Source organism: Macrobrachium rosenbergii, chromosome 21 (genome assembly GCF_040412425.1).
Source record: "Macrobrachium rosenbergii isolate ZJJX-2024 chromosome 21, ASM4041242v1, whole genome shotgun sequence".
Classification (NCBI taxonomy): Eukaryota; Metazoa; Arthropoda; class Malacostraca; order Decapoda; family Palaemonidae; genus Macrobrachium; species Macrobrachium rosenbergii.
Genome location: NC_089761.1, coordinates 61,403,869 through 61,421,339, shown reverse-complemented (window position 1 = coordinate 61,421,339; position 17,471 = coordinate 61,403,869). Strand labels below are relative to the sequence as shown.

General features: G+C 35.5%; 1 protein-coding gene and 1 pseudogene across 1 annotated transcript in view; one reads left to right on the top strand and one right to left on the bottom strand.

Annotated features, from left to right (window-relative positions):
- LOC136849516 (prolyl 4-hydroxylase subunit alpha-2-like) overlaps window positions 1-13,661 on the bottom strand; it is a 95,851-nt pseudogene extending 82,190 nt beyond the window's left edge.
- A 134-nt stretch (window positions 13,662-13,795) lies between these two features.
- The window catches only part of LOC136849515 (putative uncharacterized protein DDB_G0271982), a 38,560-nt gene continuing 34,884 nt past the window's right edge, over window positions 13,796-17,471 (top strand). Inside the window, exons 1-2 of the mRNA XM_067122859.1 lie at window positions 13,796-13,918; window positions 14,252-14,901. Coding sequence (XP_066978960.1) covers window positions 13,796-13,918; window positions 14,252-14,901 — 773 coding nt within the window. The remainder of the gene's footprint in view (window positions 13,919-14,251; window positions 14,902-17,471) is intronic.

Below are 17,471 nucleotides of genomic sequence, written 5' to 3'. Positions count from 1 at the left end.
ATCAGTAGTGCTCTTTTATCTCCAAGCCCTTCCAGAATACATGATACATAAAGTATACATACATTATACATACAGGTAGACATTTGCGGTATACATACAGGACTGGAGCTTTGAGCGCCTTATCTCAGTGATGGACATTTCCTTTTCAGGGTTAAGCAGAAAAAGGTATTTTGAACCAAATTCTTGGTCAGCTGTCAGCATGTCAACTTCAACTCTCTCTCTGTTCCTCATTCCATCACTCAAGATCATGGAAAAGAATAAGCATAGACACAGCTAATAACCATGGATTAAGCACACATGATAAATGCATAACAGGCAATTTGCCGATTGGCTGTCAAGCTCATCAGATAACCAAAGAGGGCCCTGCCTTTCTCCATACACGACTTCCTGGACCCCAAACAACTGTGTAAATATAGGAAACGGGCTAAGTGATATGGTTAAAAAAATATTTCTCTCTCTACAGCACGTTTTAACACTCAGTACACGATTTAATATAATAAACAAATGGAAAAAACATATCAAGACATTTTAAGATTACATGATAAACAATTTATCTGTAAGAAGAAGACATTTTAAAATCATATTACAACAAATGATGAATCTGCAAGCAAAACATCAAACTTTCCACAGAGATACATATTGCACTTGTAGAATGGTTCAATATATGATAATACCTTATAATAATATGTATATATAGATATATGTATATATACATATACATGTATAATATATATATACACTCATATATATATATATATATATATATATATATATATATATATATATATATATATATATATATATATATATATATATATATACTGGAAATATGAAACCGATGTATTATGTCTACTTGGAATATATCTTGCCTGTGAGAGAAGGCTGAGTGTATGTACACAAATGTTTTGGATGGTTTCATAGATCCTTGTCATGAATGCTTACTTCCAGCCAATGATTGTTTTCGGCTGGGACATCAGAGCTTCAAGAACCTGGAATTTGATTTCAGTAGCCAATGGTACGACAAAGGACTAGAGCTGCTGAGGGCTTCCCAGCCCTTGACCTACGCCGTGCAGAAAAGGATAGAGAAAATCACCAAGCAGCAAGAACACAGAGCCATGACGGTAGGCTCACGTTTCTCTCTGTTACCAGGAACAACGCGGTCATGTCTTTCCATAGTTGTTAAAAATTTTTGTTAAATCAGAAAATATAAGGATCTGATTAATTCTAAAAAAAAATCTGCGGAGGAGCACGTAGAAAAGAATGATATGCATTGGTCGGATATCTACTGCTTTGGAAGGGCATACTACCTCACCAAACGCTCAAAGCTCGTAAGGTAAAAGTAATTTTACATTTTATTAAGTTTAATTTGTGGAAAACATTTCTTTTCAAGAGAGCTTGTTTCGCAGTTCTATTAACAACAAAAATAACAAACATTTTACCACGAAACGATTCAGTAGAACCTTGCAGTCGCTTTCAGACAACATCCAGGGTGATCGTTTGTAATGGGAACACTTTAGTAAGAAGCGTTACCATCTAATACACAGAGGAGTGATTATGTTAATCAGTTTCAAAGTGAAATCGTCGTGTTTTGCGTAGATTTGCTTTTGGAAGGATGTGGGGATTCCTAGGCCAGAAAACTGGTCAAGGACACGGTCGTCCGATTTCTGGGCCATTTGAGTAACAAACTGATAATATCAGCAATAGCATGACGTTTGCAACCGTCAGCTATTAACTGGTTTTAATAGGAATCTACATAAACAGCATTTTGTATTTTGTATGTAATCACCATTTAAGGCAGGTTTTCTGAGACTAAGTAATTCAGAAACTTTTGTTTTTTATTCCGGAATCTCCACCACACCGTTAATTATCCCAGCTCATTTTTCCTCCCACGCCTTGAGCTTTGACATGGCACGAGCTGAAATGACAGACTAACGTTCTAGTAGTATTAAAGTAGTTGAACCAGACTACTGAGCTGACTTTCAGCTCTTATAGGGCTGGTCAAAATTCTGATAAAGAAGAACGAAAAGAAAAAGATCAACAGAGAGCAAATGATTAGCTTGTGGGCACAATAGGGCCAATAAGCACGGGATCTACAATAAGCAAATTACTGTTATGTCCGCTAATCTGGTTGAGCTGGTCGGTGCAGTTCAGGTCTGCGTGGGGAGTCATTGTCATGTAATTCGTCTTGACCCATCTCATTTTGGGACAAACGATGTGGAAGAGGGTTTATGTTGCTTGTGCGAAAACTGCAAATGGCCTAATCATAATCTGCTCTGTAGGTTTTAAGTTAGTACCCCGGGCATATACGAGTATTTTTATCATATTAAACCTACCAATGCAGAGTAGAAGAAAGATTACGTTCAGCTTAAGTAATGATTTAAAAACAGGAGCATAATTTCATCGTATACTCATAGTAGGGTATGATAATATGTCTGTAATTTTGCTAACTGTCTAATAAAAATGGCATTTAGTAAGAAAAATACAAAAGTCATTTATTAGCAGGAAAATAAGTTACATTAACTGGATGAGCAGCTCTGCCCATCTCCTTTAGAAAATAGCACAAGACTGAACGCGATAGGTTTTAGGCTATAAAAACAAACGCACAAACAAAAAGATGATTAGCATCTACAACATATAAAATACAAGGTATATTAACATGGATGAGCTGAACTAATTAAAAACTGGTCAGTCTATCTTGTAAGATGAAGCAACCAAATCTGTGATTCCATTTTATATCAGTGCTAACTACCAGTGACTTTTGAGAAATTTGAATTGTGCAATATTCGACACGAACGTTAAGAAACAAGTAAAAAATGCGCCGAAGTCTCTTTGGTGCAATCGAGTTTTCTGTAAAGCGTGTAATGCTGTATGATTCTCTCGATGTGCTGCAGTGCGAAACTCTCAGCCACGACCGGGCAGCGCTCAGTTGCTCCCCAGCTGCGGTCAAGTGAAGATACGTCGGCGGCTGGCATCCCTAACGATGCCAGATGCACGGTCCATGGCTAAAGTTAACCTTAAATAAAATAAAAACTACTGATGCTAGAGGGCTGCAATTTGGTATGTTTGATGATTGGATGGTGGATGATTAAGATAAATTTGCAGCCCTCTAGCCTCAGTAGTTTTTAGGATCTTGAGGGCGGACGGACAGACAGCGCCATCTCAATAGTTGTCTTTTGCAGAAAACTAAAAATCCATAAATTTCTATTTAAATAAACCATTTTTAGGAAATGTTAATATTCTGTCTAGTAGGGTCATTCGTTCCTTTCAAAACTTTTCACATTTGTAAACAAATCATCTCGGTTAGATTTTGCTGGTTTAAAATGCATGGGATAGACAAGTGTAGGAAAATGCTCTTGTCAGAGCATCTCAGAAAATCAGTGTTAACTGCCAAAATGAATTCACACCTGGGAAAGTTTGATTTGAACAGTAAAAAAGATCGTTTGCTATGAATAATATATTGGCTAGTAGAGTTTAGTTGAAGCATATGCCGGGATTGTTTTGAGGAAGAGTTTTACCACGGAAGGTCATCTTTGTTAATGATGTCAAGGCATGAGAATAAAATTTCATTCAGGCTCTGAGGGCGGTATTTTTCAAACGCCATTACTTGTTTCACTTTCTCCTATAGGGAATATTAATGCTAAAGCTCATATTACAGAGACATCACTTAAAGTGGTGTTTTCAGACATATATTAAACAGGTCATCTTTACTTTTGTTGCTTGATTTAAATGCTATTCACTGCACACGGAAAGCACAAGAATTTGCACAGCACATTTCTTACTGGAGAAATTGAAGATGTTAAATGCTGCCTGACTTTGTCAAAGATTAAGGAGAAGGCACAAGAGAAGCAGTAATTCTTTTTCATTATGTCTGTGGAATGTTGCAAAAGAATAAATACTAACAGTTTTATGATAAAATATGACATAAGGAGATCTATGCCAGAAGGAAAAATGCAAGACGTTAAGAACTATAAAGAACTAATACTTCTAGGAAGGAGAAAAGGAACTGGTTCAAGTAAACGTCATACCAATAAGTATTCCCTTCTGTCTTTTATCCCAAGGATCCTAATATCTTAAAAAAAATCTATCTTGGTCTACTCTCCCTATTTTCGTCGACTGAAACTCATCTGTGAGGTTTTTAACGAGTAAATCATTTTAAATAACTGATAACGGTCTTCCAAAATAACAAACATTTGATGAAGATAATAAGATCGTCTTCAGAATGCTAAGGAGTGCAGAAGGTAACAGAAATTCTTATCCAGTTATGTTGCAGGAGCGCTGTCACACTCGGTAAGTTTCTGAATTTGGACTGTTGTTTTAACTCAGTTTATCTCTCCTTTTCCTTTGACGTTGTTCAGTGTTTAGGGCTGTTGACCTTCCGTTATCATGCATTTCACGTCTTCTATTTGTGGTCTTATTGCAAACAACCTCCGTACTGAACTTACACGCACTGTTAATGAGCCAAGGACCTTAAGGTGTAAGTTAACTGGGCAACAATGCTGCGGTCAAAGACCGCTTTGGGTTTCTTTGGGAGATGACGAAATGTGCCATGCATACCTTGGGATTTAGTTTAGCTGTTACATATCGGGATTTATAATTGTAATTATGTAAAAAGATACGGCTTTTGTGCATTAGTGTGCATTTAGTGAGTTGAGCTGTGCCGGAATTGGTGGTCAGAAAACTCTGGACCGTATTGAACTGCATAATCATTGCCGTGAAAAATTTGATCTCAGAAATTTGCCACGAAGAAGAAGAAGAAGTAGGAGAAGCAGACGTGCTTCTATCATAAGCACAACCAAAACAAATTTGCCACGAAGAAGAGGAAGAAGAAGAAGTAGGAGAAGTAGACATGCTTCCATCATAAGCACAACCAAAACAAGTTTGCCACGAAGCAGAAGAAAAAGTACAAGAAGTAGACGTGCTTCTACCATAAGCACAATCAAAACAGATTGTTGCGCAGACTTACATTGCGCAAGTCAAAGAAGTCTACGTGAGTGGTGAGCGTCGTAGTGGCCTCCAATGCCATAGTTGAGGAGGTGTAAGGGTTCCGCAGTCTGTGTCGAGAGCCCAGCCATGTCCTCTATGCGATCAAAGATCTTAGCAACCTACTCATCATCATCACATCTCACCCAGGCTCTGAGGAGCAAAATGAGGAGTTAATTCAAGGGAGAGGCTGCTGCTTGGAGAGGTAATAGTAAATAAAGTGAACACAGGACAAAATACTTTGAAGGGAAGGCTAAGGTTGCCATTGATGTTATTTGTCTTCTCTACAATGACTTGTGGGATCTGTGATCTGCATGTGATAAGTTAAGTATACCTTAGTTTTACCAGACCACTGAGCTGATTAACAGCTCTCCTAGGGCTGGCCCGAATGATTAGACTTATTTTACGTGGCTAAGAACCAATTGGTTACTTAGCAACGAGACCTACAACTTATTGTGGAATCCGAACCACATTATAGCGAGAAATGAATTTCTATCACCAGAAATAAATTCCTCTAACTCTTCATCAGCCGGCCGGGGAATTGAACTCCGGCCCTTCGAGTGACAGTCTGAAGCTCAACCGACTCAGCCAACGAAGGGCTTTACATGTATGTAGCGATAGGAATTGTTTTCCTGCCATAAAAATAAGTATAGGCATACATGAGGTAATATATATTTATCTCTGTGTACCAACACATACACACATACATGTATATTATATAAATATATAATGTATATATACATATATATGTATGAATATATATATAAATATATATATATATATATATGAATATATATAAATATATATATATATATATATATATATATATATATATACATGTGTGAATGTCTTTATACACGAGTTCATAAGATGTAGAGATAAACTGACACACTTGGAGATGCCATTCTTGGTATGTTTCTCTCTCTCTCTCTCTACTTTCACACAAATTACGTTTTCCGATTCGTGCGAGGGTTTCCGAGCTTCATGCGTGGTGAAGGAGTGAACCATGGTGGTGGCAAGCCGAGGCATCGAGATCTCCTTCAGGAGTCGCGTTTCGCGTTCTGACAGGACATCGTGGTACACAATGGTGACGGGGTCTGGCCACATCAGTTCAACTTTGAAAGGCATAAGTTTGTAGCGTCCGGAATTACCAAATATGTATCCACATTTCAGGCCGATGTAAGCTTCCGGAGGCTGGGAAAGAATAAAGATCAAGTATGAGTAAGGGAACGCGTCATTGGGCCCCGATCTGATTTTTCTAGGTTGGTGCTTTTAAAAATTGTAAATATATTCAGATGACAGTCTGATATGATCACCTTTTCTTGGTAGCTTAGTCGTCGCCACTGGCCAGTTTTGAGTGTCTTCCATGTGCGTCAGTAGAAAAAATAAAAATGTCACAATATCTGATTAAGGCACCTATTTAGAGTTTACCAGGCTGAAATGCTCTTCCATGAACACAACGAATAATTAAAAAAGTGTTTCCTTCCTCAAATAGTACCGAAATTTAGTCTGGCTTGCTTTTTTTCCACATCTCTGACCCTGGTGTTAAGCCATGCAATAGATAAAATAAAGTAATACTGAGAAATTATAGCTAAAAAAAAACCATTGTCAGCGAATAAAAATATCAAAAAAGAAGCAGTGGCAGAACAATGAACAATAGATAACTAATACCTTCTCGAGGTTTTATGGCCATACCTAACTGTAAATACATTGATCTTACAAGAAATGCCTCCAGTACAAAAAAGAAACGCATAACCAAATTGAGCTGACCTGCAATTGTTCTCCTCTGCACAGGCGTCGATACAAGTCATCTAACTTATCCACTTGATCGAAATCGTCGTGTTTTGCGTAGATTTGCTTTTGGAAGGATGTGGGGATTCCTAGGCCAGAAAACTGGTCAAGGACACGGTCGTCCGATTTTTGGGCCATTTGAGTAACAAACTGTCGCTGAGAAGGTATCAGTTTGATTAAAAGAATTTGTACGGATTTTGACCTAAATCACTGTTTTACATTCATAACATTCCTATTATCTTTCTTTGTCGATTCAACCTGCGATTTATATCGTTTCTTCCTTCAAAATCCTTGAGTTTGTCTTTTATATAAACACGCTAGCCTCACTTACAATGATAGCATAAGAGGTTTCAAAAAGGTTTTCTGGGCATTATCAATAGAATTGTTGCGGTTACGTATCATGTTAACATTTCCTTCATGAAGTTACGCTGGCATTGGGGACTGTAGGTATTGTAATGTACGAGTATTCATTAGCTTCTGACAGAAATGTAAGGAAAATCAAGATTTTGAAGATTTCATGAAATGAGAACTAAAATAATTATGCAATGAGAAAAAGTGAATATCTTGGTTTTTAATCTGAATGTTTGTTATATTCATTTATTACTTTCGCTCTTGATTGGACTAGAAACTTCAATTGGTAAATGTGAAATGTAGAAATAATGCATGACTCTACTGAAGTCATTCTTGCGTGGCAGCTAGAGCACCAAATCCTGTTGCTGCAGTGAATGTCATTTGGTAGGAAACAACCAACTAACAACCTTACAACAATGCTTTTAGCTTTATACTTCACTGTTACGTGGTTTTTTTTGTAGATGGGGAACTACTCTAATATTACTTTCAAGAAGTCTATTGTCGAGGAAGCTATTATTTATACTTTTCCTTTAAGATAGATTTACTGCTGACGAAGTGTCCCTTAGCATGGCGAATCTATAGAAAAATGTCACAATGTAGGCTACTAACGTTTTAAATGTTCCTGGTTACTGAAATGGTTTTCAGTTGATGTTCCTTAAGAGTTGTGAAACACTGTATAAGTGTATCTCCAACTATAAGGCAGTCCGGACTTCATTAAATATGTTGTTATCGAGGTGCTTATTGTTACTGTAACTGTTATTGCTGTTGTTCTTGTTAGTTATCATTATTATTGACAAAACGAGCCTGTTAGCGCTCGCTTTGCGCTCTGGAACGGCGCTGCTGTCTCCCCTACCTACCCCGCCTCCACCTGTGGCGGACAAACAGATTTGCAGGAGGGGTGGATGTATCCCCTACCCTCTCGTTCCCCTAACTAACCCACCCCGCCCGGGGCGGACAAACCGGTTTGAATGAGGGGGTGGATGTCTCCCCTACCCTCCCATTCCCTTACCTACCCAGCCCCACCCGGGGCGGACAAGCCGGTTTGCAGGGGGTGGGTGGCTGTGTCACTTCTCCCCTACTGTCACCCTGGGGCGGGGGGACAAACAAGATCCACTCGGATTTTATTGTTATAGATTATAGGCCTATTATCATTATTGTTATTATAAAAAATCTTTGTAAAAAAACTAATTGATATAAAACCGTCCAACTGCTATGCCAAAGAACTGTTACGTTATTCTTAATAATAATGCTTGTGATGTAACACAATAAAAGACCAAGACTTAACGAAGATATTATTCATTCCCATGGAAGCTGGAAACGTGACTTTCGCAGACCCGTGCATATAACTAGAATTCCATAGGCCCTTAAATTAATTTTTAACCATATTGTTAAGCACATGGAACACTAATTATGGGGACCAACCAGATGACTACATTATTGTTTCATTACGTTTCATAATTCTCTTGTTTGATGATCCAAAAAATAAAGCTCATGTATTCATCTATATTTTAATTTTGCTAGTTGCGCTGTTGTTGGCCTAGAAAGTCAGATAGCACTGAAGACAAATGAAGTAGGTCGTGTTGCACTCATTTGCTCTCACTCTGATGTTAAATGAAATGGCAGGTTACCGGAAGATAATTCTGAAAGGACGAGGTAAGTCCAGAAAAATCAAGGCTTTATTAAGTGGCCGATATCCTACCATACTCCTACTCTGTGACTCATCGTGTAATGTCATGCTTTGAATGTTCACAACCATTCCTTCAATACTCGAGAAATATTAAATTGTATATGTACCATTTCTTTCATTTTATATATATATATATATATATATATATATATATATATATATATATATATGTGTGTGTGTGTGTGTATCATACAGTATATATATTTATTGTGGTGAAACTTTAAAAATTTTAGGGCCACATTCGGTACGATTTCATTCAACCTTAGGCCCTCCTGCACTAGCTTTGAATGAGACCAAGTTACAGTGCTGAGGAGTTTACTAACTTACTTAAATATACCATGAAGTCAAGAAACATTGCATTTTTATCCAACAAAGTGCAGTTAAGAAACAATCAACTATATTTCCTGCACCAATTCTTTTTGGTTGATGCCACACGGGTTCACAAATACGCATTTAAAGTTCAACACATATAATTAATATTTAAAGAACACAACAATCATCAAAGTTACGTTAGAAGCAAGAAAACGTTAACACATTACTGCAAAAATTAACAAAACGTTACGTTACTTCGATAGAGGAAAACATAAATGGCCAAAAAGGGATGTCAGAATATTCCTATGAAGAAGTTACTGCAATGGCGACGACTATTCACGAGGTGATGGGGCTGGATTCTACAAGAACTTCTTCTTTACTTGCCTTCCTGGAGTTAGCTGCTAAACAGACAGAGCTACACCTTTACACCTAGAAGTAAACTCGGGAAGAGTATATTGCTTAACACAGTTGTCACATCTACAAAATTACAGGGTTACGTAACAAAACATCAATTTAAAAACAAACATTAAGTGCTTTAATCGTCACCCAACATACAAAAAAAAAAGGGGTTTCGTCCAGAAGGCAAGCTTAAATCACTGGCATGTGCCCTTACAATAAGAAAATAACATATATATTCTTCACAGGAAGAAGTTTGACAACACTGTAATCATACGTCATCTAATTTTATAGAGATGGACAAAATTTGCAAAAAGGTGTTTTATTACTTTGAATATCAATGTACTAATTTATACCAACTCATTGCTATAGTTAATATAATACAAAACTTCTTCTGTGGAGCAAAAATAATCATATCAACGTATTTTCATAGAAACTGGGAAATACATCAAAATAAGTATTCAAGAAAAACTAGGAAATTTTATTCAAGGGGAATAAATGGCAATTTTTGACATTTATGAAAGAATTGGTATATATACAATTTACTATTTCTCAAGGACATTGCACGGTGATTCATTGAGTGGGAGTATGGTAAGATATCGGCCAATTAACAAAGCCTTGATTTTTCTGGACTTATACATACATACATACATACATACATACATCCATACATACATACATACATACATACATACATATATATAGATTATTCAAGGACTTTGTTCATTCATAAGGAAGCAGGAACAAGTGTATACTTGTTTAACCAAACACATGCACAGATAGTTTAATGACTGCAACTGCAGAAGTAATAATGTATATTCTTGTTTATGTATTGTTTCACCTGTTCTGTTGGAAATAACAAGATAAACTTCCAAATCTACTCCTACTTGTTAAAAAATTTGTTCATAAGAAAGAGACGATAATTTTACATCAGTTTACTTAGTTGTTAACAACAAATTTGATTGTACCTCAGAAAAGTAGTTTCTTGTTTTCTGAGAACCATTATGTGAAGTATATTTAAGAGCATCTCATCTCATACTATTAGTTCCATTTTGAAGAGGTTTAGGTTTCCATCTAAATTAAGGTAGAAGTCTTATGGATGTAGAAATAAGGATTCCGTTTAGCCCTAGATCAGTTTTTTAAACTTTTTGTTTCGGGGGATATAAAGTGATCAATAGCCTGGCAATCATGTATTCATTTTTACACTTATGTCACATCTAAATGAGATAAAATGCACAGTATAAACTCCTCATAAAATTGTGATGGAATTCCTCATTCTTTATCTCAAACCTTCTTCGCAATCCTCACTCGAATTGGCTCCTGACGGACAGTGCTCTTAATGAGCCTTCTGCTTCAGTTGCTCTTCTTCCATTTCTTCGGAGTTGTATTTCTGGGCAATGATCTGGAGTTGCTCTACTTTCCAACTGTTGTCTTTTAGCCACTTTTGCTTTAATTCTTCGCTCATTTGTTCGACGGCCGACTGAGAGATCTCCTCTTGTATTCTAATCTTTTCAATCACCCATTGGAGAGTGTCCTGAACCTACGAGAATGCAAGGAAAACGCGAGTTTCAACTCTACTGTGATCAAAATAACATTTTCCCCAAAAACTCATCCCTGTGACGCCATGTAACAGACATACACCTTAAGAAGGGCAAGAGACGAAGTTATTATAATATTTATCATTTGTTACCATTATGTCAGGCACATACACCTGAATAGAGACGAGAGAGCTACAGTAGGTCGAAATTGGAGTTGAGTTTTTATATCCAAGGAGAAGGAGGATCAGGAGTGGCATCTGTTAATTTCAGTCTATAACAGAGAAGGTTATTCAAGATGGCTGCCATTATTTTGCTTTCGAGGTTGAAAAGTAATGAGATCATTTCGTGAAATAACTTTAATTAACATTAAAGTTATTTCCTACGAAATTCGTCTCCTTTGGGCGTCATTGCCCACTCTAATTCTCTTGAAGGGATTAAAAAATAAATAAAATACAATCCAGTTGTAACAGAAATCTGATCCCAGGATATCGTTAAGCAGGGAAACTGCTTTAATGAATAAAGAATCACGAAATCCGTTGTACTCCCTTTTGATTAGCTCAGTTTTTCATTTGTGGGTATTTGGGCAACTTTTAATTAAGGCACCTTTTGAACGATTCAATATTGCTACTCATTTTACGTCTGCTGTTGCTGCTAACGACCACTTCTACTATTGCTGTTAAATAAACCCTCGAACTAATCAATGTTAGTGCCATTTCTGTTAAAGCTGTTAACACTAACTCTCGTAATACTGCTGCATAATTCACTATTATGCATTATTTACGAAAGCTTTTTTGCTACCTTTGAAAAATTAAATACCTTGTTTGTTTTCTTTTTACTTTCAACCAGTGTCAAAATTCTTCTCTCGAGTCAGTTACGATACTCATGAAATTATGGATGGAATGAATGACGACTCGAACGGGCCTGGGCAGAAACAACTAATAAGACTAGATACATAATCCTACAATGTGTCTCAAACTGTAAATGAATGTAACGATTATGGGGGAGTGCTCTATTGAACATACCTACAAAGTTGTATGGGTGTTGTCTAAGGATGTGAGACAGGCGCCTGTAAATTCGATTCAGCTGTAAGGGATACACAATGCAAGAATTCTTTTATTGCATCATGTATATATATACAGTATATATATATATATATATATATATATATATATATATATATATATATATATATAAGAATGTGTGTATATATATATGTGTATGTTCATATATGTACATTTTTATATATATATATATATATATATATATATATATGTATATATATATATATATATATGTGTGTGTGTGTGTGTGTGTGTGTGTGTGTATAACTGAATCACTAAAATATGGAACGTGGTGAATATATAAATAAAGACAAAATCCACGAAGGAAAGAGAAGCACTGGAGTGCTGCGAGGTCTTTCGAGGTCGTCCTTTACTTAGCAGATTTTGTCTTTATACATATACACACACATATATATATATATATATATATATATATATAAGTAGGGTAAAAGGTGCCATTTGGCGTCCTGGCGTCCTGAACATTTGGCGTCCTCAATTATTATTATTATTATTTATTTCATTTTTATATTTTTACTGAAGAAAATAACATAAGAGTTGAACCAATATAAACTATCTGTTATTAATCCCACTTTATCGATAAGTCTCATTAGGAGGAGGAGACACCTGCTGAACTGATATGGCTGAACGGATATTATACATATAAATATATATACAATTCCTCTCTCTCTCTCTCTCTCTCTCTCTCTCTCTCTCTCTCTCTCTTCCCATATATATTTATATATATATATATATATATATATATATATATATATATATATATATATATATATATATATATATATATATATATATATATATATGTATATATATATATATATATATATATATATATATATATATATATATATATATATATTAGGGTGGGATGATTGTATTCCTGTAATACTCTGGGTCCTAGCAAGCAGGTTTGGCTTACACTTGGGCCACTCTAATCGTGTTGTGCCATCCCCTGTGGGGTAGGGTAGGGGGCTGACATTTGGGAGTCGGCTCTCACTTGTGCCATTAGTGGAAGAATAAACCCCGTGAAAGGCTAATGATATCTTTTAAAGTCTTCAGGTTTATTTTATTTATTTATTTTTTCTTTATTCGATCTTTATGAATAGTAACGTTAAAGAATCGAGTACCCCTGGGCCCTCTGATGATACTGTTTTGGCACAGATGACGACCTCTGCACCCACCTTGGGGATTGAAAATTCTCCAAATGTTGATGACCGATGCGAGAAAAACGATGTCCCTGTAAAAGGAGGACCTGGCATTGTTACATTGGAACCATTCTCCTTTGAGCCAGATGTTTCTGTGCCTGTGTCCCTATCAAAAAAAGGAACAAAAAGTAGTTCAAACTATTCAACTGAAGGCCCTTTGGAGCCTAAAAAAATAAACAAAGAAAATATAGACCAGACTCAACCTTGATTCACTTTGATTCCCTTTTTGGAGAATCAAACTGGTCAAGGTTTTTGAATCTACAAGCCGACCAAGACATATCCTTACTAAAATTGGAAAATTACTTGCTGAACCGATGCCCATCACAAGAGATGAGCATAAGACAAATTAAAAAAAGGGAATGGCTGGTTGAAGCAACAACGAGAATCCAGTCAGAAAATTATCAAAATATTAAAAATATTGAGAACATAAATATAAGCGTCACAAGGCATGATACCATGAACAGTGTACAAGGCACTGTGATATTACCAAATCTTGAAGAAGAAATACAAAACAAATCAATGTTTCTAGATTCATTACAGAAAATATACAGCAATGTTGAAGACTGCGAACTATATGAGGTGCCAAGCAGGAAAGACAAAAATAAATCTATCAAAATAGCAAAAATAAAGTTCAGTGGCCAAACCTTGCCCTTGAAAATTAAAATACTTGGATTGAACAGGGAACTAAGACCTTATGTTCCCAAACCCATGCAATGCAAGAACTGTTGCAAATATGGCCATACAGCCATCAAATGCAGAAATTTTCCCAGATGTACCTATTGCAGTTCGCAAGAACATAAAACACGCTGGGACTGTGGCCAACCAAAATGCATAAATTGTGGCCTAGAACATCATGCCCGATCTAAAACATGTGCATTCTATATTTACAATACTGAACTTAAATTACTACAGGAACGAACTGGAATGTCGATTAGGGAAGCAAAGCTAGAACTAAAAGTGAGAGGACTGAATGACCCAGCTAAGAAATTTAGGTATGCAGATACTTCAAAATCAAACAATACCCAAACTGAAGTGAATGGCAATAAAAATCAAGAAATATCACTAAAAAAAATACATGATCAAAAGAGCTCTACAATGGAGATTTCATACAACAATGACAATATCACAGTTGACAATAGATTTACCTCCTTACCAGAAATAGATACAAGTATTGACATAGAGAAAGACGAAGAAGAATTAAAATCACAAGAATGTAACAAAATGGATAACACAACTCGGAAAAGGCAACTAGACAAGACCCCACCTAATTCCACCAACCAGAGATGTAAAAAGATAAATAACCCACCAATCTCACCAAAAGCTAAAGTTCAGGAACAGAACACTAAACCAAACATTCCACTGTCTCCCATAGTAACAATAATACCTCTGGGAGCAGAATCACAAAATTCAGATGAAATGGAAAGCCAAAATCTAGATAACTACGATGAAAGCAAAGAAATTCACCCACCACCAATTACAGGCACCACAAGAAAAACCGAGAAGGAACAACAAACTAAAGAACATGAAGACACATGTGGTTGTAGTAAATGCTTTGTAGCAATGTGCCACAAAAATAAAACTATAACTAAAGGAAGCCTAACCAACACCATAAGATATTTCATGAGGCATAGGAATAAGGAAAAAAAAAACATCAAATCTCACGAAGAAGGTTGCATGTGTATTGAACATTTAGAATATTACAAAGAAAAACATATCAGTGTTGTAGATAATATTCTAAAAAAAATCAAAATGGAAAAATTAAATCAAGATAGTAAAAATGTAACAGTCAACGAAAGTCAAAATAAAACGACAACAAAAAATGAATCAAGACTTGCAAAAATACAAATTAACTTATAACAAATAAAAAAAATCAACTTAAATGATTTAGAGTAATTTGACCACTCTCATATTACACCATTCAATCGTTATATAATTCAATGGAACATAAATGGATTATTAACGAGAATGCGCTTAGGAGAAGTCCAACGACTTATCAGGAATACGAACCAATGATTATACGTATACAACATGTTGGAAAAATTGTTCCAAATATAGGTAAATATCTACTAGCCACAACATCAAAGGAAAATGAAAATAACTTAGGAACAGCAATATACTGTATGTCCATAATAAAATTATATACGACAAAGTAGATATAGACTACGCTGAATTACAAATTTCAGCAATAACAGTGAAAATAGAAAATAATTTATTTGATATTATTAACTTATACAACCAGCCTAATAAAAAGTACGATTTAAACATATTACAGAAAATAATAAAAGATTGTAAGAATCCCATATTAATTGTAGGTGATTTCAATGCACATAACCCAATATGGGACTGTAACAACATTACACCAGATAAAGATGGAGAAAAAATAGAAAGCTTGATGAACACTAATAATCTCTGTTGTCTGAATGACACCGAAGTAAATACGTACTGCTCAAAAACCCATGGAACATTTTCCTCAATAGATGTCGCCCTTTGTTCAACAAATATAGTTGACAAACTAGACTGGAATACTTGTGATGACTCCTATTCAAGTGATCATTTTCTCATAATAATATCTTTATTAAATAATAAACCGAAACCATACTCTCCACATTATAACATGCAAAAAGCAGATTGGGACATAACTTGCACACCAGAAATATACCGCCATATGATTATTTGAGAAACCCCAATGAGACAAACAAATTCTTCGTATCTTTCATTAAAAAGGCAGCAGAAAAAGCTATTCCTCATTCAAAACCCCATAATAAAAAACATAAAGTTCCCTGGTGGTCAGATGATCTATCTGAATTAGTACGAGAAAAACACTCTTTAGCAAGAAGGTTAGATACTCTAAACAGAAGATTCAATAAAATAAATAAATCAAAACCATTCTTGGAAGAAAATATATTAAAAATGACAATTGTACTATTAGAAATAGATGCATTAAAACCTTTATATAATAAAATATCAGCAAAATTCAGAAAGGAGGTCATAAAAGGTAAAATAATATCTTGGAGGTCCTATGTATCGGAAATAACAAGTGAAACATCCATTCAAAAAGTATGGGAAAAATTCCGAAAAATAAATGGAACAAACATTAGACCACCCAGACAAGCTATATTAGACAATGGCAAAAAACTTTTAGATCCCTTCGAAATTAGTAACATACTTGGGAAAAGTTTTGCCAAAATAAGTAGTGACCAAAATTTGGACAAACATTTTAGAAAAATAAAGAATAAAGCAGAATCTATAACACTTAATTTTGAAACAAAGGAAGATATATATTATAATAAGAAATTCACTATGGATGAGCTGGAATATGCTCTCTTGATCAGCAATAAATCTGCTCCTGGAGGTGATGATATTTGCTTTGAAATGATCTGCCACCTAGCACCTTCGGCAAAATCATACATGTTGAAACTTTACAATCATTTATGGCTCAGAAACTTGTTTCCAGGTGAATGGCGAAATGCCATAATAATTCCTATACCAAAGCCTGGAAGAGACCATAGTAATGTGAACAATTATAGCCCAATATCTTTAACAAGTTGTCTATGCAAGTTGTTAGAGAAAATGGTAAATGCACGACTTACATGGTACATACGTGAAAATAAAATGTTAACTCCTTCCCAGTTTGGCTCACAACGTAATCGATCTACATTAGATTCTCTACCTAATTTAGAAGACCACATACGTAGAGGATTTGAAAGAAAGCAAATTACAGTAGCTGTCTTTTTTGACATCCAAAAGGCATACGACACTACGTGGAGGTATGCAATATTAAAAACATTACATAATAATAACATACGCGGCCATCTTCCTAAATTTATTAAAAACTTTATGACTGGTCGCACTTTCCAAATGAGAATAGATAATGTTTATTCCAAGACATTTCCACTTGAAAATGGAGTTCCACAAGGAGTGTCCTTAGTGGTACTCTGTTTACATTAGCAATTACTGATATCAGTAACATACTACCGGTTGGAATTAAGAGTAACCTGTATGTGGATGATTTTTGCCATATATTATACGGCATCACGCATAAAGCATGCAGAACGAATGATTAATAAAACCATAATAAAAATAGATGAATGGACCTCATCTGTAGGCTTTAGGTTATCCATAGAAAAAAACT